The sequence below is a fragment of the Archocentrus centrarchus genome, chromosome 4 (genome assembly GCF_007364275.1).
Source record: "Archocentrus centrarchus isolate MPI-CPG fArcCen1 chromosome 4, fArcCen1, whole genome shotgun sequence".
Classification (NCBI taxonomy): Eukaryota; Metazoa; Chordata; class Actinopteri; order Cichliformes; family Cichlidae; genus Archocentrus; species Archocentrus centrarchus.
In genome coordinates, this window is record NC_044349.1 from 17794175 (window position 1) to 17818294 (window position 24120).

Consider the following 24120-nt stretch of genomic DNA (forward strand, 5'->3'; position numbering starts at 1 on the left):
TTATGTTTGAATAAATAATTATTATTCCATTTTCTTTTACACTGTGGGGGTTGTAATTTAATACTCTGATAAATTCCTGATATTATATGCAGCCAGTCAGCTTTAAGGCTATTTTATTTTTTGTGTAATTATTTCACACATGCTATAGAGCATGTAGAGTTCTGGACAGAGGCCTGGCATAATTACAATACATCAATTAAGTACTAGCTAAATGAGTCAGTTTATCCCACAGCAACTTGTAAAAGTCTGCATTCATTGTATAAGTGCCTGAATTAAACCACAGAGGTGAGTGCTGAAATGAATATTAACGCTACATAATGTGGGCATATGTTCAGAATAAATGTTTTTGATGCACAGCCAAAAGCTCAGTTTGTGAAGGATTCATTAAAAATAAATAAAAACAACTCATTTCAGTGTAATAACACTTAGATGTCGCATGTGAAATTTATTTCTCGCAGCCAGCAATAAGGGACAAGGCCAACTGATTTCTGTGCAACACTCTCCTGGAAAAATGTTGTTTCCTTTGTTTTCACACAACACATGAGGTTAAACCTTTGAGTGAGCCAGTATGGCACCCGGGTTTCACGATCAACTCAAGATAAACTCTGTATCAGATGAACAGATACATGCAAAGAGAAAAAGCTCATCTTTCATGTGGCTTTTTGCAGATGATTTCTGAAAGGATCATTATCACTGAGCCTGTGTGCATTCTCACAGGGTGAAAGGAAAAGGCAAAACCAGGCACGGCAGAGCGCACATACATCAGCCTAATCTTGTTGGCTGATGTGCTGAGAAGGCAGAGTTGTGACATGAATTTAGCCCATAACCTGAAGGTTACCATGAGAGCAAATGTGCCAGTCCTTGAGGCTGCCAAACATTTACTGTATGTACAAATACGAGACAACAGAGTATAAGAAATAACGTAAATATGGCACTCTAACAGCAACATTTATTCTGGTGGCACTGGGAGCAAACCACCTCATTAGAAATGATGCTGATTTCATGGGAGACCTCAAAAAAAAAAAATTCATAATACACATTAAAGGGAATGAATAATTAATACCTATTGAGTATTGGGGCTATAATGAGACGTATTCCACAATGGTGGAATATAAATTGGCCTGTCCAAACTATCCAAGAAAACCACCACTGAGTGAAACACATAAATTATACATGTCAAAATCATGTCCCTGCAGCGAAAAATCAGGTACTAGCAATGTACTGTATTAATGTTACTGACTTACATCATTAATGATTGATGCCAGCCTGTTGTACGAGCAGCTTCAAACACACAGTTTATCGAGATTATTATGTTTTGTGGTGTTTTGAACATTTTGAACTCAGTCTTCTTCATTTACCAGTTTTCTGCCAGCAATCCTTGATGATGATAATCACCAATCTCTCTACATTCATATACAGGAGATAAACTGGCAAAATATTTAAAAAGTCACATTTTCAGAGTCCTGGCTGCTCACCCAGGAACGTGTACAGTATATTACAAAATATACAACAGGTACCAGGCAGGTAGCATTATCAGTAATCGGCACAGAAACAACAAATATCATAGACACTAATAAATAATGTTATTTACAATTGGCTCCAGTTTGGAAGTTTTTGCCTTTAGTTGTTCTTTCAGTGTTAAAACAAGTGTTTACATTTCATGTAAGATATGGCAAAGATATGTACAACTTAATTTAAGCAAATTACAGTTTCTTCACTTACATTCACAAAAAACATTTTACTTTTAGTTAGCTTATGGCTTCAAGTTACGGAATACAGTGAGCATGAGATGCAGCACTTCCACACAAGTCAGTCTGAACACCCAGATACTGAAGTATTGAGTTTGCTGTTAAAAATGAAAACTGCCAATGACAGAGCTCCTGGCGACTGTGCGGCAGCCTGGTGCATGAGATGACACGGTCATGCGTCCACATGCTGGTTAGGTAACTTTGAATGGAATGCGTTATATGCAAAACAGAAGCACAGAACTGACTTGACTTCATTTCAACAGAGGCTACACTGTGTTTCCCATTGCACAGTATCCCTGCGTGGAGGGAAATCCATTCATCTTTTGCCCATCTCATCATCCTGCCCATCTCATCATCCTGATGGAAAACTCTTCTGGCTTCAGAGTCACAAGGTAGCAATTACTGCGAAAGGCTGAATTAATTTTGGGGACGATTTATGAAGGTTTTGTTTCTTGGTTCTGTTTGTTAAGAGAATCCAGTGCTCTCTGGGTCTCTTTCTGATCCTCTACAGAGCAGTTGGAGACAGCGTTAGCCATGATGCAGAACTTGCGCAGGAGGATCTCCCTGAGGAGCAGATAGACCCACGGGTCCAGGATCTGGTTGAGGGAGGCCAAGCGTATCGCAGTCAGAAAGAAATTACAGTCTAGATGGAAATCCCGATTGGAGGTGTGGTTGGATGTTACAGATGAATTACATTCATGGTACGACACCTGGCTGGAGATCATCCTCAGCATCAGCACCTGAAGGGAAGATGTTCGGGCAGAGCTTTATTATTTTTTACACTGCGGAGAAAGCATGTCATTAAGTGACAAAAGCTTTAATTTATTGAACAAACACTTGCTGGTTGGAAGATAGACTACCAAAAAATTATTTTCACAGTTGGTCTCTGCTATCACAGAGCTGTGCCTTTTATTAATATCTCAGTGAGACTATTAAATATGACTGACAATGCATGATCTCATTACACACTATGCAGATCCCCAAACAGGGCTCCTAAGTGGATTACCTCTTAATGGCTAAAGACAGTAGCCTTTTAGAGAAAAAATACATGACATCATTTATGTGATGAGGAGTGGAGTTTGTGTAAGGCAGAGGGACAAAGGTATGGGCACAAACACATAAAAAACGTAGATGCTTTAAGTATTACTAAGGGCTATAACTACATGAAACTATAATAGTAAATTGTTATAAAATATGGCTACACACGCACACGTGGTTTTGGATATACTTTCATTAACAAAATGTATTCTACAGTCGCCTGTAAAAACATACCAGCAGAGGAGACCAGCATATAATCAGGACGCACATGATCCCTAACAACTGGACGACGGTCTCCGTGGTGAGTCGTTCCCACTGCTTTGAAGACTGAGAGGTTCCTGATTTGGTTTTACACCAGATAATTACGCCCCGAATCGTCATGACATTACAGAAAAGTGTTACAAGGAGAGCGGAGATCCCAAGTATGGCAAAAGTAGTGGAGAAGAATACATTGCCCGAGGTTTCGGTGTCAACCGTGGTGATGAAGCACCAAGTGCCCGGCCACTGGCGCGTGTATTTCCCGACCCCTGCGATGGGCAGCAGAGCAAATAGTAAAACAAGACACCATATAACGGCCAAAGTCTGCTTTGTCACACTTGTCTTCATGTGATTAGAGTACCAGTGGGGATTAGTTACAGCCATGGCCCTTTCGATCGCCATGGCACTCGCCATGAAGAGAGCGCACAGACCAAAAGTTGTCATGCACACGCCAAAAAAGGCGCATAAGTTCTCAGATGGGTCGATGCGAGTCCAGTTCAGATCAGCTCGGTACACCGAAATCACTATTGGACTTGTCAAAAGCTGTCCAAACAGGTCAGTCAACGCCAGAGATCCAATGCAAAGCAAGAAATTCTTTTTCCTTTTATTTTCCTTTTTTCTGTAGGAGATATACACCAGGATAAGAGCTAACGAGTTGCCCACCATGCCAGTGATCATCATAGTTATAGGAAATCCAACTGATACATATCCGCGAGTGGAATTCTTTGTGTCATTGCTTTGGGGCAAAATCTTGGAGACGTTGGCGTCCAGCATATCTTCAGTAGTCGTGCGCAAGCTCCCTAGACAATCACAATTCACTGTAGTCATTCTTTTGGAAAATGTAAACTTACATACAGCAGTTAGTCCGTGTGCGTCGGTCCGGCAACATCTTGCGCTCCAAACTGTTCCATCCGAATGTGATGCGTAAAGCGCGCTGTGTCCTTTAAGCGCGGGAGGCGGGACTACTTAGGGTCCCGAGAAAGCCCATATTGTTAGTGTGCTGTAATAAAAGACTGTCCTTAAGCATCTAGAATAAGGTGCAGGCTTACGGGGTAAGTATTGGTCACACAGCTATCCTCTGGATGGGTGTCATTTTCTCATCTGGCAGGGAAGAGCACTTTCTATAACAGAGTTATATGCTGCCAAAAGGACAGGTACTGGAAAACTGACACACTCCGTGTAATAACTGAAAGCTCGTTTCCACCACTGGAAAAAAAAAAATGCCACTAATAAGTCAAAATGTTGGGTTATTGTCTCAAAAATTCGATTTAATAATTCGAAATTTTAAGTTGTTTTCTCATTTTCGATTTACTCAGAAATGTGAGCTAGTAAATTACAAATCTGAGATAAAGTCTCTCTCTCTCTTTTTTTTGAGGAAACATGCTTTTATCATTAACTCTTTACCAACGCAGCACATTTACCCAGCAGAGAATAATCTATTCTCTTTTCACCCTACACTGTCGAAACTAAGTTGCTGTCACTAAGACACTTCACACTGTTATACTTTCATTTTCTGACATTTGTTGTGCTTGTTTTTCTAGCAGACCAAATAATTTTATCTTGCTTTACTGAATAAGCTACTCTATAAGGCCATTTTACTGTAGTGTATCCAGCCCTTAAATAAGTTTTACTGTATGTTTACATTTCTAATTTTGTAGTATTTATTTTCCTGAGCTTCAAACTGTATTATATACAGCTTTATATACATTTAGTAGTGTGTATTATGACGTAGTAGTTTTGTATATTCTTTTTATTTATAAGTTTTATCCAATAAACCTATTTTTAAACAACCGATGATTTTAAGACCTAAATAAGCTTTCTTTGTGTAGTTTGTTGAACTATTTTGTCATGTTGCATTTTTTTTAATCCACTTGAGCTATTTTGTTATAGTTACCCTGCCAAACACGAGAGCTCGAAAAGTTTTGAATGAGTTCTGATTAAACAATCCATTAAAGTTTGGCTTAGATCCACCAAATTCTTCAAGGTTAACTTCATTTATTGGTCAGAATTTGATAACAACAACAACAAAAAAGCCTTTTAACTTAGAAACTATGATTCTTACAAGTATAGTGTGTATTATCAACATATAGAAAGTATTGTATAAAGATTTAAAACGTCACATTTGACTTCTGACCTCTCCTTCAGGTCAATAAATTGATCTGAAAGTCAAACTGCTAATAATGTTATCTAGCAGTATTTAAAACTGTTTCTTACTGTCCTTGATTTACGGGGATTTTCTGACCTCTTCAAGGTCAAACTTTCATAAAATGTCTTATCTTTAATACTCTGCTTAATGCCTTTGTATTGGCAACACTTAGGAAATACCACTTAAATTTGGAGATTCTAAATATTATAGTTTCCAACTAAATATGTCACATTTGACCTCATGTTAACGTACGTCTTTATTTCAAGTAGAGCCTAAAATATGTTACACCTTTAAAAAAAGTATTAAAACAATTAACCCATGTAAAAAATAAATATATCAGGTATATTAAAATGGGCTCAAACAGGGCAAATCAAAGTGTGCACTTCGCACTTGTTTTTAATGCACTATGTTTTTGCTTTGGCAACAGCAACGCTCACATTTTGAGATAAAATATACATTAATATCTGTGCTAGGAAACTATGTGGCTCAAGTTTCTTTGTCCACTTGTTTATTGCTTTTAATATAATCAAAGGGAAAAAACGTAAACTTGATCAGTGGTCTCTCCCCCCCCCCCCTTTCACCTTTGGCATCAGAGGTCATCAAAGTGTTTGTTTTCATTTCCAATTAGAAGGTCCAGTATGTAAGCATTAATTTAAAACGTGTAACTTCGAGACCCAATGAGTTTAAATTTTTCATCCCTTCAGTTCAGATTACCAGCTTTGGCAACATCTGCCACCTGTTGACCACAAGAACAGTTCAATTACAGCAAAATGTTGATATAGTTGCCAACTTTGTGCAAACTGTTTTTCCACAGTCAGATTCAGAACTAAAGCCACTTGATTTAACACACCCCAAACAAAACGGTAAAATTAAACACAGAAGTATCAGGAAGCAATGTTGCCAGGATTTTATTTACACAAGTACATTTTAGGAGTTTTTTTTCCCCATAAAGACGATACTGCCACACGTTACCAGAAATGTTACCCTTCCTGCACTAATCTGGAGCAAAAAAACAAAAACAAAAACAAAAAAACCTACTTTTGAAGTAATTTGTTTCATGACAAATGAAGAGAATCTGTAGCATAAAGTAAAAATATGCCACAATTTATTATAAAAAAAAAAACAAAAAAACAAACCTAAACCAAGCAACCAAGAATGTACTTAAAACAAGCATTATCAAAAAGTAAAATACTTACCTTGAAAACACAAAATACAGCACATTTATCAGGAAAATAAAACAGGCCAAAATTCATTGCTACATTACATCTAAATTGGCTCTTAAGCACTTCACTCTGACTTAAAAAATAAACAATGTACTTATTAGAAAAATCACTGGTGTCTCCTACGGCCCAGAAAAAAAAAAAAAAAAAAAAAAAGACAGGTTTTGCTCCAGTTCATTCATAAACTAAATGTAATGCATGAAGATATTAAGTTGAGTGGGTTTAAAATGGAATACAGCCTCTTGAACACTAGATCTGATTTTCATATAGGACCAAACATTTATGTTTATTGGAAACCTATACAAACACTTGTCACAGACTGGGATGTAGGTGGTTTTTAAAAGGGAGCTGCTGCTTCTCCTTTTCTGGGAGCGATTAAGACTTTGGAGATTTGATGAAGATATACTGAAGGGATGTTGTTTTTTTTTTTTTTTTGGCAACACAACATGCACTTCCACTAGGATTCCTTTTCTTGTATTAAAGACAGTAAGAAAGTTATTTCTTTTTTGAACTGGAGCCAGAATGGGATGATCCTGAAGAGTGGCCACGCCGCCTGAAATCAAACAAAACACCATGGGAAGAAGAAACAGGTTAGCATAATTAACCATTAACACTCAGTTATGTATACCAAATACAAGGTCAGAATATATAAAAGGCATTATAACACGGCAAAAGTGTGAACATATTTCTGTAAATCTGAATTCCCATAAGCGAGGCGACAGATGGCTAATAACAATCAGTGCCATTGTGGTATTCCACAGAAACCCAAACCTTTCGGACGAACGTGATCTAGAACGTCTCCGTTTTCTCCCTCCAGATGATGACCTGGAGCGACTGCGCTTCTGTCTCCTCTCAGGTGAGGAGGAGGGGGAGTGGGACCTCTTCCGGGGAGAGGAGCCCTTTCCAGACCTGGAGCTGGATCTTTATGAGGAATAAACCAAGCAGTGAGGTCAGTAAGGTATGACAGGGTCTCACCAATGTGGGCATCTCTATCAAGCTTCTCTGATTAGGAGCAGATTAGGAGCACTCAGATATGGATCGATGGAACGTCTTACTCAAGATGCTCTAAGGCTCTTTGGTTACTTGTCCATGAAATGGGTTTAAAATGTATAAATTGTTTAGGTTCATCTTAATATAGTCATATTAATTGAGTGGGTAAAGCACAAATCACTGCTGAGAGATGCTTGATAAAGACCCGAGATGTCTAGATGTACAAGCCACAGTAAGACTAGAACTCAGTACTATTTGTATTCTCAGGCCTAAACCTAAAGTATCCCCACATCAAGTCACTCAAAACTAACATTTCAGTTTGACTTTGCCTTATACATTTTTTTTTAATCTTATTAAAAAAAAAAAAAACTAAAATTATGCAGTCTCTGCTAAAACGTGAGCTAAAGCTGTTCTGGAGCTTTCTGCCCCACACATACACTCTCTAATAGGAGAGAGTGCATGTCACCTCATTCACCTGGAGCGGGACCTCGAGCGAGATCCAGATCTGGAACTGGATGAGCTTCTAGAGCGGGACCTGAAAGACAAAAAACACAAAACCTTTCCAATATTTTCTAAGCAAAGACAGAGCTATGCTGGCTGGCAATGAGGAAATGGACGGGCATTATTATAACTACTAGCAAGTTACTCGATACTTAAAACTGCCTTAAAGCATCGGCAAGTATTCAATATACCTACAGGATGACTAGAAATAAAGTAATGAAAACAGGAAAAACACCAAAATCCTACACACATGTATCCCATATGGATGGTGCACGTGAATATGGGGTTAGGGTTTCGAAGAGAGAGGACAACAAATGAGCACAACAGGACATTTAATTGATGTCGATCAGTAAATCAGAAGAAGATTGAGCCGATACTGACATTTTGCCCGGAGTTACCCTTGACCTGTACCCTTTTACCTGGACCTAGACCGTGAACTGGAGCTGGAAGAGCGCGAGGATGAGCGGGAACGGGAGCGAGAAGAACCGGAGCGGCTGCCCTTTTTCTTAGCTGGCTTATCGTCATCGTCGTCGCTGGCATTCAGGTCGTACTTTGACAGGTCACCATCCTCGTCTTCGTCTTCATCATCATCATCATCATCATCATCCTCATCCTCATCCTGTAGAGGAAGTGTTTTTGTTTTTTATAAAATAAATGGATATTATCCAGCTTTTTTAAAATTTACAGGTCCAATCATCAATCATACATCCAATTTGTATTTGGACAGGTCACCATCATCTTCATCCTCCTCCTCTTCCTCCTCTTCCTCTTTTGCTACTTCTTTCTTTTCACTTTCTTTTGAGGAAGATGTGCTGTTGCTCTTCCCGCGGAATTTTTTCTTTTTCCTACCAAACTGCGGGGATACGAAATAGCACATCTTTATAAATATGAACTCTGCCAATGCAGACTTCCTCTGAAGCTAAAAATCTTTCACCCATCAAATATCACAACGGCGATCTTTGGGTACCAGTGGGGACTTACTTCATCATATTCTCCATCAGATTCTTCCCGTTCAATATATTCCACATTCTCCCTTTCATTGAATCCTCCACCATAACCTGAAAGCATTACAAAGAAAAACCCATGAACAACTGATGATCAAAACAACAACCAATAGAACAAAAACAAAAATAACAGCTATAGAAAATGTTGAGTTACCTGTTCTTTCTTCAAGCTTGGCATATTTGGGGGTGTTACACATGTTGCACTCTGACCGTCTCGCCCAATTTACATTGCCACATCTGTATGCACACAAGAGGGGGGAGAAAAAAAAGATAGAGTACTGTAAAAGGAAAAATATTATTTTTTGCAACAATATTCCAGATGATGGTATCCACAATGGTATAGGTAGGTAAGTTCTTGTCAATTAAGAAAACTGCAGCTTTCAGCATTACACATTCTGGATGCTCTTCTGCTCTCCTGTGTCTGCAGAGACTGTCCCCACACACACACACACAATAAAATGTTACATGGCTAAGCAACACACTTTGTTTATTCAAATGACAGGTGTCAAATTGCTTGCATGTGTGTTACAACAAGATTAACACCAGACTCTTGTACAAAAGTCTGTTGCTATTACATCAGTTGTCGGACTCACTGCAACTACTATCGCAGTCTTCTCAACTCATTTATATTTATGGAAATTGTACATGAGGTCTCATGCAAATGCATCAAAGAAGACTGCACTGTTTCTAATATAAAACAAAGTATCAGACTTGGCTCAGGTGCCGGAGCAATAAATTATGATTGAATGAGAAAAAAAAAGTGTGCTTAAAAAAACCTTGATAAAATGATTCAGGGTGTTCATACTTTTTGCACATTTTTCGATTATCATTATAGGTAATTTTCATATTGTCTCATCTGTAGATTATGAGAAGTTGCTATTGACACTATAACACCTTGTTTAGAAATGTAAAATACAGACAAACACCACAGACAACTCTGATAAGCTGCACAGATGTTTTTGTGATATCGTACGTTTTGCATTGCCAGTCATTTGCACTGAAGAGGCCTCGACTCTTTTCAGCCAGTGTTTTTCCAATCTCCGTCCCTCCCGCCTTCATCATCTTTGCCTCTGTGGTTTTCTCTGTAGAAAAAACATTTTTTATTTAAGGCGAATGCATTAAGTTTCTTCTATATAAAACAACAGGCATAGAGAGAGTGAGGGGACTCACCTCTGCCACATCTGTTGCAACTTGTTCTTCTTGCAAAGTTCACATTTCCACACCTGCAAAAACACATTAAAAAACAAAACAAAAAAACATTCTAAGTGGAGGTAAGGCTTGAGCTAGTCCCTTACTCTTTCTGACATGGTGGGAGTATGCTACAGCATGCTACAGACTGTGTCAGTTTATTCTTCTTTCCATGTGCCACACCATTAGCCTGTGGTCCTTGCTCAGACACCCTCTGTCAAAGGCCTGAGCTCCGATAACTGCAGCTGGTTCGTCCGACGCGCATTTACTGGAGTTCACTCGAAACACGATACTGCTGATTCCGGATCAAGACACTTCACTCATGACCACTTGGCTTCTACAACATCGTAAACACCACCCACAACAGCAGTGAGTGCAGCCACTCACCCCAACCCACGTTAGCTAACGACGGCTAGCGTGCTAAACAGTATTACTGCGTCCACGAGAAACTTGCACCGATATTCCTCAATATTCCCCTTTGCACCAATATTTCCCAACATCTAAGTCCAAAACCGATCATATTTATTGTTCTCAGTGTAGCCCGGGCGGAAAAGAAAAATAAAAGCGACCTATTTTAATGAGATAATGAACGTTAGCATGAGCCACAAACTAAAAGGCCTACGCTTGCTAACCTGCCTGTTAACATCAGCAAACCAAGCACCCGTTTACTGCTAAATATAACCCCTAATACTTTGATTTATTCACTGTGATGGAGTACATACTTTTTATCCGGACATATCCAGTCCCCGTCGCTGACTCGAAAACTCTTGCCCGACATTTTCGTCCCTTTAAGCGCTTCCTACCCTCGCTGGAAGACTATGCTACGCTCACTACGTCCATGCAGCAGAGGATACCACTACCGGCTATACACTGCCACCTTCAGGCGCCTGTCGGTACTTATTTAAAGTCACTTCCTCCTGCTTGGAAAATGGAAATTTATATAATGGCAAACACTGCCATTATATGTTCCATGTATGTTTTGATACAAACATATGCAGCCTATTGATTGTTATTGACCCTGATGACTCATTATTGACCCACCTGACTTAACACAGCTGAGATCCTGTGTCACACCTCATGTTAAATAAGCATGCCAATTCAGCTGTTCAGTCTTATTTAATGCAGCTTAGAGACTCAGTAAGATTAGCTCAGTTTTATCTAAAATGAATCTAAAGATGGTTATACTTGCTTTTATCGCCTCTAGATTAGACTGTTGCAATTCATTTTATACATGTTTGAGCCAAAATTGACACAAGCTACAGCTGATCCAAAATGTAGCAGGCAGACTTCCAACTAAAACCAAAAAAGGAGAATGCATCTTTCCCATTTTAGTTTACCTCCATTGGCTGTGTAATACTTTCAGAATTGAGTTTAACATTTTATTGTTGACTTTTAAAGCCCGCTCTTGTTGTCCTGGTACATCCCTGGTCGGAAACTGGTGTCCTCAGCCAAGGTTTTGCTGGCCATCCCACAGTCTCAGCTGAGAAGTGAGGCTTTTTTTCTGTCAGAGCACCCACTCTTTGGAACAATCTCTCTGAGGAGATCGGAATGGGGTGCTCATTATTCAGTTTTAAATCCCTCTTAACAATATATTTTTTATATTTTTACTGCCAGTATTCCTGCACCTTATGTTGTTACACTTTTTTCTTCTAAAATATTTTATTTGTAGTTTGTTTCCTATCTCCACCTGTGAAGCACTTTGTAACTGTGTTTTGAAAGGTGCTTTATAAATAAAGTTATTATAATTGTTCTGTAAATAATACCTACAAATGAGGGTCTTGCTACAGTTAGGCTTTGTCTTCTATGCCACCAAAAAGGGAGCACTTTGCTCTATTTTTCTATTTACAAAACAATGAATTATTATTAATAACAGCAGGCTAATGCAGTAATTCTTTTGCATGGAGATATGGAAATAAAGTAATATAACACTTCTCTGTAAATATAATGCAGGGATCTGCCCTCTTTGTTTAGCCAGTCAATGAAGATTAACATTAATGTGTTAAAAATCTGTAAAATATTGCACAAAACATACAAATTAATAGGAATACTAATGTAATCAATATGCCGCTGTATAGCAGACACACTTGACATCACATGTTGTCTGTATATATATTTTGTGGCTTTTTTTGCATTTAGGGAGCTACATTTAAACTGATGCCTAAGATGGTTGTTTGGGCAGCAGTACTTAAGCTCATGATTGATTAAAGAGCTGTTCTGACTGACGGACATTACTGAATCAATACATGCTTCTTTAGAAATTCAGAATCCAGATTTAGCAGTTTTAAAGTCATTATCTTGCAATGGAAATACTGGCCACTAGATGGCGGTTAATACTAACATTTAACACTGCTCACCTTCACATACGCCCTGTTTCTTTTTCTTTTTCTTTTTGGTCTCTTTGATCAGGTATTCTCAATGACTTTGCATGCTCATCTGTATCAGGGCTGTGTAAGAAAACAACACTCCAGAATGGCTAGTGTGCAAGTGTACCAGTACTTGTCACAATTGCAAACACGTATCTAATAAATACACTCTTTTCTAAAGTAGTGGGGATAAATATGATTCAAAAAGCAGTATATGAGTTATGAAGGCTGTTAGTCTTTTTAGTTTGGTGTCCCTGTCACAAAAATATCAAAAGCTCATTATTTTAGTAGCATGTAGCAGGTATAATCAAATGCAGTGGACCAGGTTTTTGCACTTTTTTTCTCCGCTGAGTTGTTACCTTGATTTATAGTTGTTACCTTGTAAATGAACTACTGTGGCAGAGGGATACACAAAAGTGATAATGGAAATGTGACAAAACAACCATGTTATGCCTAATTCAAAGTGGTGGTTTGGAAATATTGCCAGTATCATGAATTGATCCTTCACACATTAGCTTAAAACATAAAGGTACAATAACATGGAGGACTGCCTTCTGTAACTCTCAGCTAGTCCCTGATGAAATTATACAGGTATAAGAACAGATTCATAGAAAGCTGGTGTCTGCTATTCTGGATGAAGATCAAACTGTAAAATATAATCAGTATTGAGCTCGAATTATCTCAATTCCTACAGTTCTGTATATGTCTGCATATAATATACTGTATATTATGGGAAACAGCGCTATCAGACAATGTTAAAGCCAATCTAGTGGCACTGACTTAACGCATCTGATAATTATATATCAGATTAGGTAAATATCAGGGTGGTTTACATGCAGAAAGTAGCTGGCCATATGCTGCTGGCAGATAAATGCCATTAATTTGGGTAAAGAAAGGACAAGCTGCAGTTGTTTCTCATATGATGAGATTTATAGTTAAGAGCTTCAGCTGTGCTAGAATAGCCTTTGACCACCCTCTTGGTCAAAGTGAAACTCTCTCGGAGGTCGCTGTCACAGCTGTTGCGTGACCCTGAGGCCATGCCAGTAGCCATTTTAATATTTCAGCCTTAGTCTTTTTGTTTCTTTTCTTTGTTGCCTTTTTTTTTTTTTTTTTTTAATTTAAATGACATTACTCAGACATGCCCCCTATGTCTTGGGCAAGACAGGTTTATTTAATTAAGCACACTGGAGATGAACCAAACAAGATTTTTTTTTTTTTTTTTTAATTATGTATTGTTTTAATCGTCTTGTATCTAGACTTAAACCCAGGACCTGCCTGGGTTTGTGTCCAGTGGAAGAAAATGGATGGATGTATCTGTTAGGAAGACATGCACTTGATTTATGAGCCCCACACAAGCTTTATTAGGACTTGAGGCCAGCAAAGATAAGGACCAGAGGCGAGGGACATGTTTTTTTTATTTAGCCTCATGCTGTTAAAGGAAATGATTCTTGGAGCTTCATCAGTATAACTCATGATATAATACACAGGGGCTGGACGTTTGATATTGGAAAAAGAGATCTTGTATATGCACAGTTTTTCATTTGTTTATTGTGAGGCATTGTCTCGGTGCTGTTTGAGGTCTGTTTACTTCATCAAAATCATTTTTCATGTAGAAAGCTTCTTCTTTTCTTCTTTCTGATAGTGTGCTGGAGACATCCCTGCTCGCAGGTTGCAGCTGAGGATGTGCTTTTGCTGCTTTCGTTGCTTTCAGCATTGCTCAGAAAGAATAAGGGAAGATAGGAAGCAAATGAAGCCATGAATAACTAATAAGGAAACATTGCTAATGCTGTGCTATGTTTATCTGCGGCACAGAGTTGCATGAAAGATTCAGAGTGGAGTCAGGCAATTAAATAGCACTTAGGTAAACAGCTTTCAATTACATTAAATTGGCTCCATTGGCAGTAATGCTTTCTTAACTTTATTATGTCCTTTTCTGGCCAATGTACAGCCTGCCATCTGATTATATCCTGGGTCAATAACACTACTAAGAGAGATTTTTCATGGGTGTCAATGAGGCTTTGGCTTGACTTGCACCGTTTTCTAGCCCAGTGACTGGTTACGGCTGAAGGTTCATGCACAGCAGAGTCTCTGACAGGGTGAGGCAGCCATGTATGGAGGTTTGGAAAAACCTGCTGCAAGCCACCAGGGCTTTCCAGTACTGACAGATGGCAGCGAGCTGCTCCACAGAGAAAGCAGTAGGGTGAGGTTGAAGATTTGGAAGCTGGTGGACACTGGCGCACTCCATCCACCATTCTCCTCTTAATATCATGATTCAGCATTAATCAGGGGGTGACGTGCATTTACCATGTGCCAAAGAAACTCAGCCGCCAGGCTGTTTGTTAACTTTATGTCATTTATACAATATGCGTGTCCGTGTGTCTCTTTATTTCTTCACATATGTTGGAGGATAGTCCAGAGCAACAAAAGACCTGCGGCCCTGTGTTCAGACTCATGCTAGGTGAACTGTAAGGTGCCAGAGAACCACATGAGAATTATATAACGCAGACTACTGCACAGCGAAACAGCTCACGCTGGGAGATGTGCCACTGCATTGTGCCGTATCTCCTGTCCTCTCATCCGCTCCTTATCACTAAAGCACATTCATTTTTGGAGGCAGAGAGCATGCATTTTACAATCCAGTTTCTCCACTTCTTGTAAAAGCAACCTGTAAAGCATGATATGATGTGTAAAATTTGAAAGTAATAAATCTAGTGTTTAGCGGTAATAAAACGCAGGATGGAACAAGCTCCACTGGATCATCAGTTTTGATTGTGTAAGTGCATTAAAGCACTTTATGCCAAACATACATCTACTGATGAAGAAATTTTTAAGTGATTCATATTGATAGAAAATTTTTTTTCAGCAAATTATTGTCAGCCATATTCTTATTACTTTTATACTCAGTGTTAAGAAAATGCTCACTGAGATTGATAAGAAAATAACTACTCCAAAACCGTGTCCTTGTAAAAGGAGTGGTTTTGAGTGGAGGCAACCATAATACTTTACAGGTGATCTTCATTCCTCGCTGACAATATCAATGTGTCAAGTCTGGCAGATCTCGACAGGCCAGACAATTGGAGGAGTGATGTTGGCACAAAGTTTGAGACCAGAGACTGCTCTTTAAATGGAATCAGAGAAATCCAGAGATAAAGTGTTTACAGGGCGAGGGAAGATCTCGCTTGATGATTCCTGTGTCACGGAACAGAGCGCAATATCTGAAAGCCTGCTTCCATTAAGGCAAGGCCAGCGGGACATTCTCCAGTGTCATTTCTCAGATGCTTTTGTCAGGTCTGTCACGCAGGCTCCTGTTTAATTGCTGTGCATCACTTTTTGGGGACAACTTGTCGAGGAAAGAAATCAATGTCCCTCCTGCTGCAGCCCCATGCACAGCTCTGAGTAAAGCTTAATTAAGCACAACTGAAGGAACCATAAGAACTTTTTAGGTTCTGTGCTTATGCTGTTTATATTCTTTCCATGATAATAACAGAATAGCAAGAATGCTTCAGACTGGGTCAGCCTTGGATCAGTTATGAAATATAAATCATAAAAAGTGTCTTCACAGTTCTGTATAGCTGATGTGTTTGATAGTAATTTGCCCACCGCATTGCCCTTTTTCTTCTGGATGTTGTGTATTCATGTGGCAGGCGGGAGAAAATGAAAATGAGAAAGGTAGAATGAGGCAAAACTGACAGATGGACAGAATAAAAGGAAGGAGAGATGGGTTCACAGTAAACAATACTCATTCTATAATTAAGTGACCTGACGGCAATTAGAAGCATTATGTGGGGAAAATTGTTTTTGTGGTTTGATGCACTGAACCGTGTCTCTGATCCCGCAGTTCTTCTCCCCTTATCTATAACCCCTCTGATCCATTACTCTTTATTCACTTCAAGTTTCACATCATCACCTCACTGCTGGGCTGACAGTTAACTGAGGAGGTAATCTGATTGCAGTGTAACAATGGCTAATGCAAGAAAATGGGAATCAGCTTCAGCGCAGCCTTGGCCTTTGCGTCATCTGGCTCTGCTTGTGGCAGCGACACAGTCCTGGCAGTGGGGTGATTAATGTGATAGGTGGAATTTGTCTCGTTATGTTGACACCGGCTAATAAATGCCTTGTAAACAGCCAGTCACAGCTGTTAATGCATCATCATAATCCAGGATTAGGAGGTGCCAGGCATGGCCAATAAATGCAATTAGGCACTGACAAAATTAATTCGCCTATACTCTGACTTTCCTGTGCCCTGTCCATTCTGAGGGAAATTCAAGTGTGGCGTGCAATTCTTCACAGAGGATAAACCCGCTGGAAATCTCCCCATTAAATAAAGAACACTGAACTCAATTTGTGTTCGCTACAATAAAGAATTTGTGGAATATCAACTGCAAGTAAGATTGAAATGAAAGCAAACATCTCTGCTTTTCACCTCTAATCTGTTTGGAATCATGGAATAGCTGACAGGCGAGCCGGTGTGGAAAAATTCAAGAAGAGGCAGCAGATGCGAATAAAAAAAAAAAAAAGTGTGAAAATGTTAAAAAGTTGAAACTCATCATGCAAATGCTCTATTTGATTCTTACATTCCAATATCTCTCTGAAGAAAGACAAGACAGGTGACTTTTAAATGTGACTGGTCGTTAGAGAGGTCACCGAGGCAGCCATTAACTTTCTGTCACTCATCTCTGTCATGCCTCATTGCTGAAAGTTGCGATGCATTTCTTCATGTTTTTACTCATCCAGCTTATTTTTAGCACCTGGGGACTTTGGTGCAATGTTTTTCTAAAGATTTTAAAAGACACCCCCCCCCACCTTCCCTTGCACTGCTCAGCCCGTCTTATTACCAAAGTGATGGTCAATTGAGATGATCAATTTGCATAATGGAGCATTAAATTGGGCCCATCACACCCACCTCTCAGCAGCTTGCTACCATGGAGGACTCACTGAAAATGGCAATTGCTCTTGAACAGGGGACATGTATCCTCCTTGCTGGAGTATCTTTGCAGGCAGAAGCATTTGGCTGGTGTATAAAAGCACCAGCCACTGAATAATGTAGGCTCTTATTCATGAGTAATCTGTTACCAGACTGAAAAGCTCTTGCTAAAGGTGAGTTCAAGAATGAGAGAGCCTATATAAGCTAAAATGTTACAGCTGAATCAAAACGCAGATTTAAAATGTTCTTTTAATTCTTTTTTTCTTTTGCCCTGTTCCTCTTTTTGTACCTTTTATTATAGCTGCTTTGATATGAGACAAAAACTCTCATTAAAATTTCCCTTTACAAAAACACAGCTTAAAATACTTTTATTAAAAAAGGAACATTTTTATCGGTGTCAAAAATAATTCCAGCCTCTGTGCTCGAGTGTCCACATTAGCTTAGCAGGATGCTTAATTCCTCGCAGTGACCAGTGGTCATTTCTTAGATGCAGAGCAGATCATTTTGATTAACACCCACCAAGGAAATTTAAGACTGTTATCATAGGGAGATTAGTTGAGCGTTTTAGAAGCATGTCAGCGCCTAAGGACCTGTGACAAATTGCATCCAAGGAGCTGCTCGGATCTAAGGCCGACGGATTGTGATTGATGTGTGTGCTGTGTGAGTGGCAGGGAAGAATGAGATAGAGCTGTCATGGCCTCTCTCTCCACCATGTTGCCTTTGTTTGAGGGGTTTTCTCTAGGGGTAGTGCCATCCAGACAACAATAAGTCAGACGCTCCTTGGTTTACAGGTTTTGTTAACTGGCCATTTGTAAGTGCCCATTTGGCACGTTGAGATTTGGTAGTTGGCAGTTAACGCAAATTTCATGAAACTGAGTGCAACACTAAAATGGACCCTAATGTTTATATTCCATCACACACTATTTCTTAATCACTTGATATAAGAATATATTATACTACATTTATCACACTGGAGAGGGCATCTGGCATACAAGAGATTTACTCATGTCATGAATACTAACTGGGAAACTTTAATTCCCATGTGTGAGTGCTACCGTTTCCTGCCACAGGCAGCCTGCTGGGCCACTGGCAACCTATCAACCGAGACCTGACAGGTGATTGACATTAAAGAACTAAGGGATTCAGAGGTAGTTGTGGGCAATGATCTGATGTGTTTTTATGAAGCTTTTGACAGATATTTTTGTGACATTGCTACTGGAGGAAAAGAGTCTGTGGAATGTAATTTGGCGTTTTGACAAGAAGTTTTCTCAGAGGAACCAACTGAGGACATGCAAATTAAAAATATTTACAAATAAATTGCTCTCTAAAAGGAGCTTCTTAAAAGATTTTTGGCACACTCTGGTTGACACATTGTGACCGTGACTGGAAATATGGAGTATTTAAAAAGAAAAACGAAAATGATAAACCTGAATTTAGTGGATTTATTGAAAAAAAAAATGAATCAATTCTAGTTATTTAGTTATGAATTAAAGAACTGCACAGTATGAGTTTGTATGACTCTACATGTGCATGTTCTTGCATGTGGTTGTTTGGACTGTAGGTGTGTATGCAAATGCGCTCTGCAATTCTGCCCATATGTGTCTCTGTGGGTGAGCCGGCAAGCCTGTTTGGATCTGTTTTGTCTATGTGTGTCTGTGTTTAGAGCCTTGCACAGCCTGGTTGGTGGGGGGATTAATTGGTAAGGCTCTGCATGCATGAGTGAGATCTAATTTACTTCCATCAGTTGATACACAATAGTAAAGGTCCCTAAACAGGCAGTGATGAAATACATCTGAAGGTCTTATTCCCACCCAGTGTCTAGTTTGGTTAGAACAAGTACAACCTGATGCCTCCACTCAAGGCTGTCACTGAGGCCAGAGCCAAAACATCCTGATATCTGACTGGAATCTAACACTTTCCTCATTTTATTTTAAATGTCAGACCCAAAAGACAACATGGTTGAGTATTTGCTTCTCTACGCTCCAGATCCATACTATTAGCATAAATGGGGAATCAATTATTCCAGACTTGATGGAGCTGATTATGCAGAGACAATAAAGGCAGAAAGAAGGAGTCATAATTACAAGATGACCTATGTCACCTTTCCACCATCAATGTACCAGTGCTGTGTTGGTATTTCATGGGTGAATCAATAATTATGCGATAAGAACTGCTCGAAATTTAGGGAAACTGTCTGACCTGTTTTTGCACACCATCCTTGCGCTGCAACGTGGGAAAACTCAACAACTCCTGCAACCATGTCCCTACTTCCCACTCATATGCCCTCTCCCAAGGCACAAACAAGACACACTCATCACGTGTGCACGCTGCAGAAATGTTGACTCCTCAATTTACATCTGATGTCAGACTTAACTGGTGTGTCAGACTCTTCGTGCCGCTGCCCATTTGATGATAATATCCAGCCTAACTCTCTGTGGGCTGAGGAATACAATTCAAATGGCTTTATCTCCTGAGGCAGAGGTGCTGTGATGTGCCAGGCACTTAGCAGCACAGCCCACAAGCCGCTAGTGCACAGAAGTAGGGCTTACCACTTCCATGTCATGCCTGTCAGAATGAGAGAGGAGGTAACGGGGAGGCAGATAGAGTGAGCAAAGGGAATATGTGTGAAAGAAAAGGGGGTGGGGAAGGGGTGCAGCTACAAGTTTTATCTCTAGTGTCACTGCTGAATAAAAAAAAAAAAAAAAAAAAAAAAAAAAAACACCTCACCTCACAAATTGTCTGCTGGATACCAGGGAAAATGCCACAGAGGTGGTATTAAAAACCCCCCACAAATGACTCCTGCTAAATGTGCACATCTTTTGCACAAATGAGGAGCAGAAGCACCCTCGAAGCCATTAACCCTTTCACTATAACGGGCCCTCAATCCCATTTCCCATTTATGAATCCAACAGACCACTAAGCAATTCAAGTAGAATCATACTTGTCCTTCACTTTAAGAGCCTGCTAGAGTTATAGTGGGAAAGAAATACAGAAAAACCCACTGAATTACTACTGAGTCATAAAAAAAACCAAATATGCTCTAAGATGTTATGACTTATTTACATTGTTAAAAACAGCATCCTCTTTTGAAGATGACTTTTAAGGCTTTCTTGTTCTTACCAAGGTAATAATGTTCACTGTATCACCACGAACAAGCAGCACGCATGCATCGGTCCAGTCTGAGCAGGAATCTGTGTGAGATCACACACACACACACAACTTCGTCATTTCTGCACTGCCGTCCCACAGCTTGCTTTGAAGTGCCTGGCTGCAAAGAATAATGAGGATACAAGGTCATTTAGGATGCGCTGGGTACCAGCCCACACACACACACACACACACACACACACACACACACACACACACACACACACACACACACACACACACACACACACACACACACACACACACACACACACACACACACACACACACAGAGGCACATAAGAGAGAGAAAGTTCTCTGAAATCACTAAAGAGGATCTAGAGAAATGGTTAGAGTAAGAAGGGGAGAGTAAGGATGTCTGAAGAATTCAGGCAGAGATGTGAGTTGAGTAGGTAGTGAGAAGGAGAGCGATAGATGCGGGGCCTGATATTTCAAGAGCTGTATCTATATTCAAGGTAGTTGCAGAGAGCAGACAGAGTCAAATGAAATGTGAAGCATTGTGATTGGTTGAAAATACTTGAAGTTTGGGAAAACATGATGATTTGACTGCTTAAGCACTAGCTATCACCCTGAAATAAAATGTTAGATGAAAAAGCATGAACTCAGTTGTTGAGGATTGATGCCAGTGGACCGAATATAAAATACTGTCTAAGAAATGCAGTAGTTTATAATAAAACTAGTATAGGTTGTGCAAAAATGATGGTGGCATGCTTGTTTTCTTGATGGACATAAGAATTAATATGATCTAATGGTGTACCGGCCAGCTGCTGGAAACCATAGTTTCCTCCACCACATCTCCAACCCGAAAATCCTTGTAAATCATGCCACATTGCTGCCACCTTTTGAGACAGCTGGGTGCAATTGTCTCTGGCAGATGTCAAGGCATCTTGGCAAAGCAACATAAATCTGGGACAGTTGGAGTCAAGAGACAGACAGGACAGCTTCTAAACACATGCCACCACAAGAGGACACTGTTGATGTACCAGCCCATGGGCTTGTTTATTAATATTGATGTCCCCACCTTTTTTATAATTTCAAACTACTTGAGTTTAACATAACACGTTTTAGATGAAAAGGTAAGTGGGAATATGTTTTCATCATCATTGGTAAATTGGGTTATTAAATAGTTGAGAGGCCTCTTATTTCATACTGTGTCTGAGAGCGGATCTGTGCGTGGAATATAGTGAGGGGCTATATGGCTAGCTATTTCACTCTCTAATAACCTCTGTTGAAATGAGAGTTTTGGGGATTGAGATAACAAATGATTATCATTCTGCGTCATTGTGATAAGCATGCAAAGAAAACTACCCAGAGACACAGGGCATTGCCAATTATGAATATGAAAACCTATTCATTGAGCCAAGCCCCATTCTTTTCAGACTGTAACAGCCTGACACAATAGATATCCTCTACTGATTCCCAAATGACTTCCTGTCATGTTGATACAGATACAGGTTTCACTGAAGTCCATGGGTGTGGTAAATTATAAATATGGATGTCTAATCACTGAGCATTATTCACTGCATTATTCACTCATTCCCATAAATATCCAGCCATATTCATACTCATACATGCTGCAGGCATGCCCATGAGGGAATATAATTATAATTGAAGGCACCTAAAAGAAATATAAAGCACTGACTTCTTTATCTTTCTTAAAGTGTCTTGTAATATACACACAACACCTCTCAGTATTCCAGTCAAACAGATGTCAGTATGGTGTATTTTACATGTTATTATAAACCCAACAAGCAACAGCATATATTTCCATAAATATCCTATCATACTGATACAAAACTCGCTTTACTGCATGCGACTGTGGTAGTTTGGACACTCAAAAGCAGCGTCTCCTCTCGGCTGGCCCATTAACCTACTCTTACGTAAATGCATACATGGGTCTATTGGACATTTTGTGGGTAAGGTGAAGTATTAGTTTGAAAAGCTCTTTCTTTCTTTATTTCTAGCTCAGACAGAAACAGCTTAGTGACAGGGTTCGAGACTGTTGGGGTCCTTGAACTGCTTGTGAATCACAAAAAAAAAAAATTCACTTACCACACATAAGTGTATATGCTGTTGAGATGTTATGCAGCGATGTACATAAAAGAAAGCTCTTTTCACAGTTCACATTACAGAAATCCATGCCCTCACTGTTTGTGATTCACATGCATCACTCAACCAGCATACATCGATCAGCCTATGATTCTGAAATTTTACTGACCAATTAGAGTTAAAAATGTGAAGGCAAGAGGGTCCTGACCTAGCAAACATATGTGACGAAGATACAAATTTGAGTGCAGTGGACTTTTAAAGTTAGGTAAGGGCTTTGGTGAATTATTAAATAAGTAATTGCAAGTCACTGTAATGTCTTCTGATGTGATGGAAACACAACTGTGTGGTGTGTGTGTGTGTGTGTGTGTGTGTGTGTGTGTGTGTGTGTACCTGTATTACTTATGTTATGGGGACATAATTATGCTTAAGCAGAAAAAAACCTGATAAGTTCATATAATAATAGTCATTAGATTTTAAAGTGAAAAGTTTGTTTAAGTTTGTTTTGAGTCCTGCCATGAAAGTCTTCTCACCAAAGGAGGTCCAGTTGCACTTGCTGAGGTTTAATATGTGTGTGTGTGTGTGTGTGTGTGTGTGTGTTTGCTGAAGTGCACAGGTGTCAGGGCGGCGGAGCACAAAATGTGGTTTATATCTGGATGGGTGTTGATTTTTAAAGGCTTTCAGAGGGCCAATTCATGACAGTGATATTTTTAAGCTTAAGCTGTTGGTATTTGTGCTTGTGTTATACACACTCAAATTTGACATTTACTTTTTTCATTTCTTTTATTAGTCTACTTGCAAGAACAAATACATAATGAACACAATGCCATCTGATATGGTTACAGCCAGAATGAAGACCTTGTGTTATGTTGAAAGAAAATTACTCTTGCTCCTATTGAGAATTTCCTTAATAATTAATATTTTCAAACAGTTTATTCTCTGAAGCGGTGTGTGTCCACTAGTTCAAAATTCCTCAGATCAGCAGTTTCCAAACCCTGCGTTTGGATGCTCCTAAAATAAATTTTTTCAAGCTAATCAGATTTATCCTTGTCGGTGTTTACATCCCACCTCAGGCAAACACAAGTCATTCACTACAGACTCTAGCCGCTAGAGTCTAGTGGATCAAATAACTGGTCTGGAACAGAAACACCCAGACTCACTTTTTATAATACTTGGTGATATTAAGAAAGCAAAATGAAACCACAAACTGCCAAAATATAAAGAAAATATTAATATTCCTACCAGGGAAAATAACACATTGGATCACTGCTATACAGTACTTAAAAACTCATATCACTCTGTTCTCCGGGCAGCTTTGGGACATTCTGATCACTGCTTGGTACATCTTATTCCAACATACAGGCAAAAGCTAAAATCTGCAAAGCCTGTTGTCAAAACTGTGAAGAAATGGACCAGGGAGGCAAAGCAAGAACTGCAGGACTGTTTTGACTGTACTGATTGGAGTGTCTTTGAAGCTACTACTGAAAATCTGGACAAACGGACTGACACTGTGACATCCTACATCA

The 24120-nt window shown here is 39.4% G+C and overlaps 2 protein-coding genes across 4 annotated transcripts; both read right to left on the bottom strand.

Moving 5' to 3' along the window:
• Positions 1 to 408: 408 nt before the first annotated feature.
• On the bottom strand, positions 409 to 3945 carry ptger3 (prostaglandin E receptor 3 (subtype EP3)). The gene is made up of 2 exons (XM_030727975.1): positions 3021 to 3945; positions 409 to 2488 (listed from the first exon to the last, which is right to left on the bottom strand). Exons 1-2 carry the CDS (start codon positions 3870 to 3872, stop codon positions 2183 to 2185), a joined length of 1158 nt encoding a protein of 385 aa, XP_030583835.1. The 5' UTR covers positions 3873 to 3945; the 3' UTR covers positions 409 to 2182.
• A 2137-nt stretch (positions 3946 to 6082) lies between these two features.
• On the bottom strand, positions 6083 to 10978 carry zranb2 (zinc finger, RAN-binding domain containing 2). 3 transcript variants are annotated; one of them, XM_030728008.1, is made up of 10 exons: positions 10816 to 10969; positions 10076 to 10128; positions 9879 to 9987; positions 9060 to 9142; positions 8883 to 8959; positions 8608 to 8754; positions 8321 to 8520; positions 7876 to 7935; positions 7182 to 7331; positions 6083 to 6963 (listed from the first exon to the last, which is right to left on the bottom strand). In XM_030728008.1, exons 1-10 carry the CDS (start codon positions 10869 to 10871, stop codon positions 6906 to 6908), a joined length of 993 nt encoding a protein of 330 aa, XP_030583868.1. In that variant the 5' UTR covers positions 10872 to 10969; the 3' UTR covers positions 6083 to 6905. The 3 variants fall into 3 exon arrangements, with proteins under 3 accessions (XP_030583868.1, XP_030583867.1, XP_030583866.1); XM_030728007.1 differs by lacking the exon at positions 6083 to 6963 and having other exon boundaries at positions 6971 to 7331; positions 8321 to 8514; positions 10816 to 10978; XM_030728006.1 differs by lacking the exon at positions 6083 to 6963 and having other exon boundaries at positions 6971 to 7331; positions 10816 to 10974.
• Between the last annotated feature and the right edge of the window lie 13142 nt (positions 10979 to 24120).

What these genes read in the sequence shown, in the direction of transcription:
- ptger3 (XM_030727975.1), bottom strand. Translation starts at nt 3,872, where the DNA reads ATGACTACAGTGAATTGTGATTGTCTAGGGAGCTTGCGCACGACTACT. An exon ending in TATGCTGGTCTCCTCTGCTG is followed by an intron (nt 2,489 to 3,020) that starts GTATGTTTTTAC and finishes TCTTCCCTTCAG; the next exon opens with GTGCTGATGCTGAGGATGAT.
- zranb2 (XM_030728006.1), bottom strand. Translation starts at nt 10,871, where the DNA reads ATGTCGGGCAAGAGTTTTCGAGTCAGCGACGGGGACTGGATATGTCCG. An exon ending in CAAGCTTGAAGAAAGAACAG is followed by an intron (nt 8,960 to 9,059) that starts GTAACTCAACAT and finishes TAATGCTTTCAG; the next exon opens with GTTATGGTGGAGGATTCAAT. An exon ending in CGCTCGAGGTCCCGCTCCAG is followed by an intron (nt 7,332 to 7,875) that starts GTGAATGAGGTG and finishes TTCCTCATAAAG; the next exon opens with ATCCAGCTCCAGGTCTGGAA.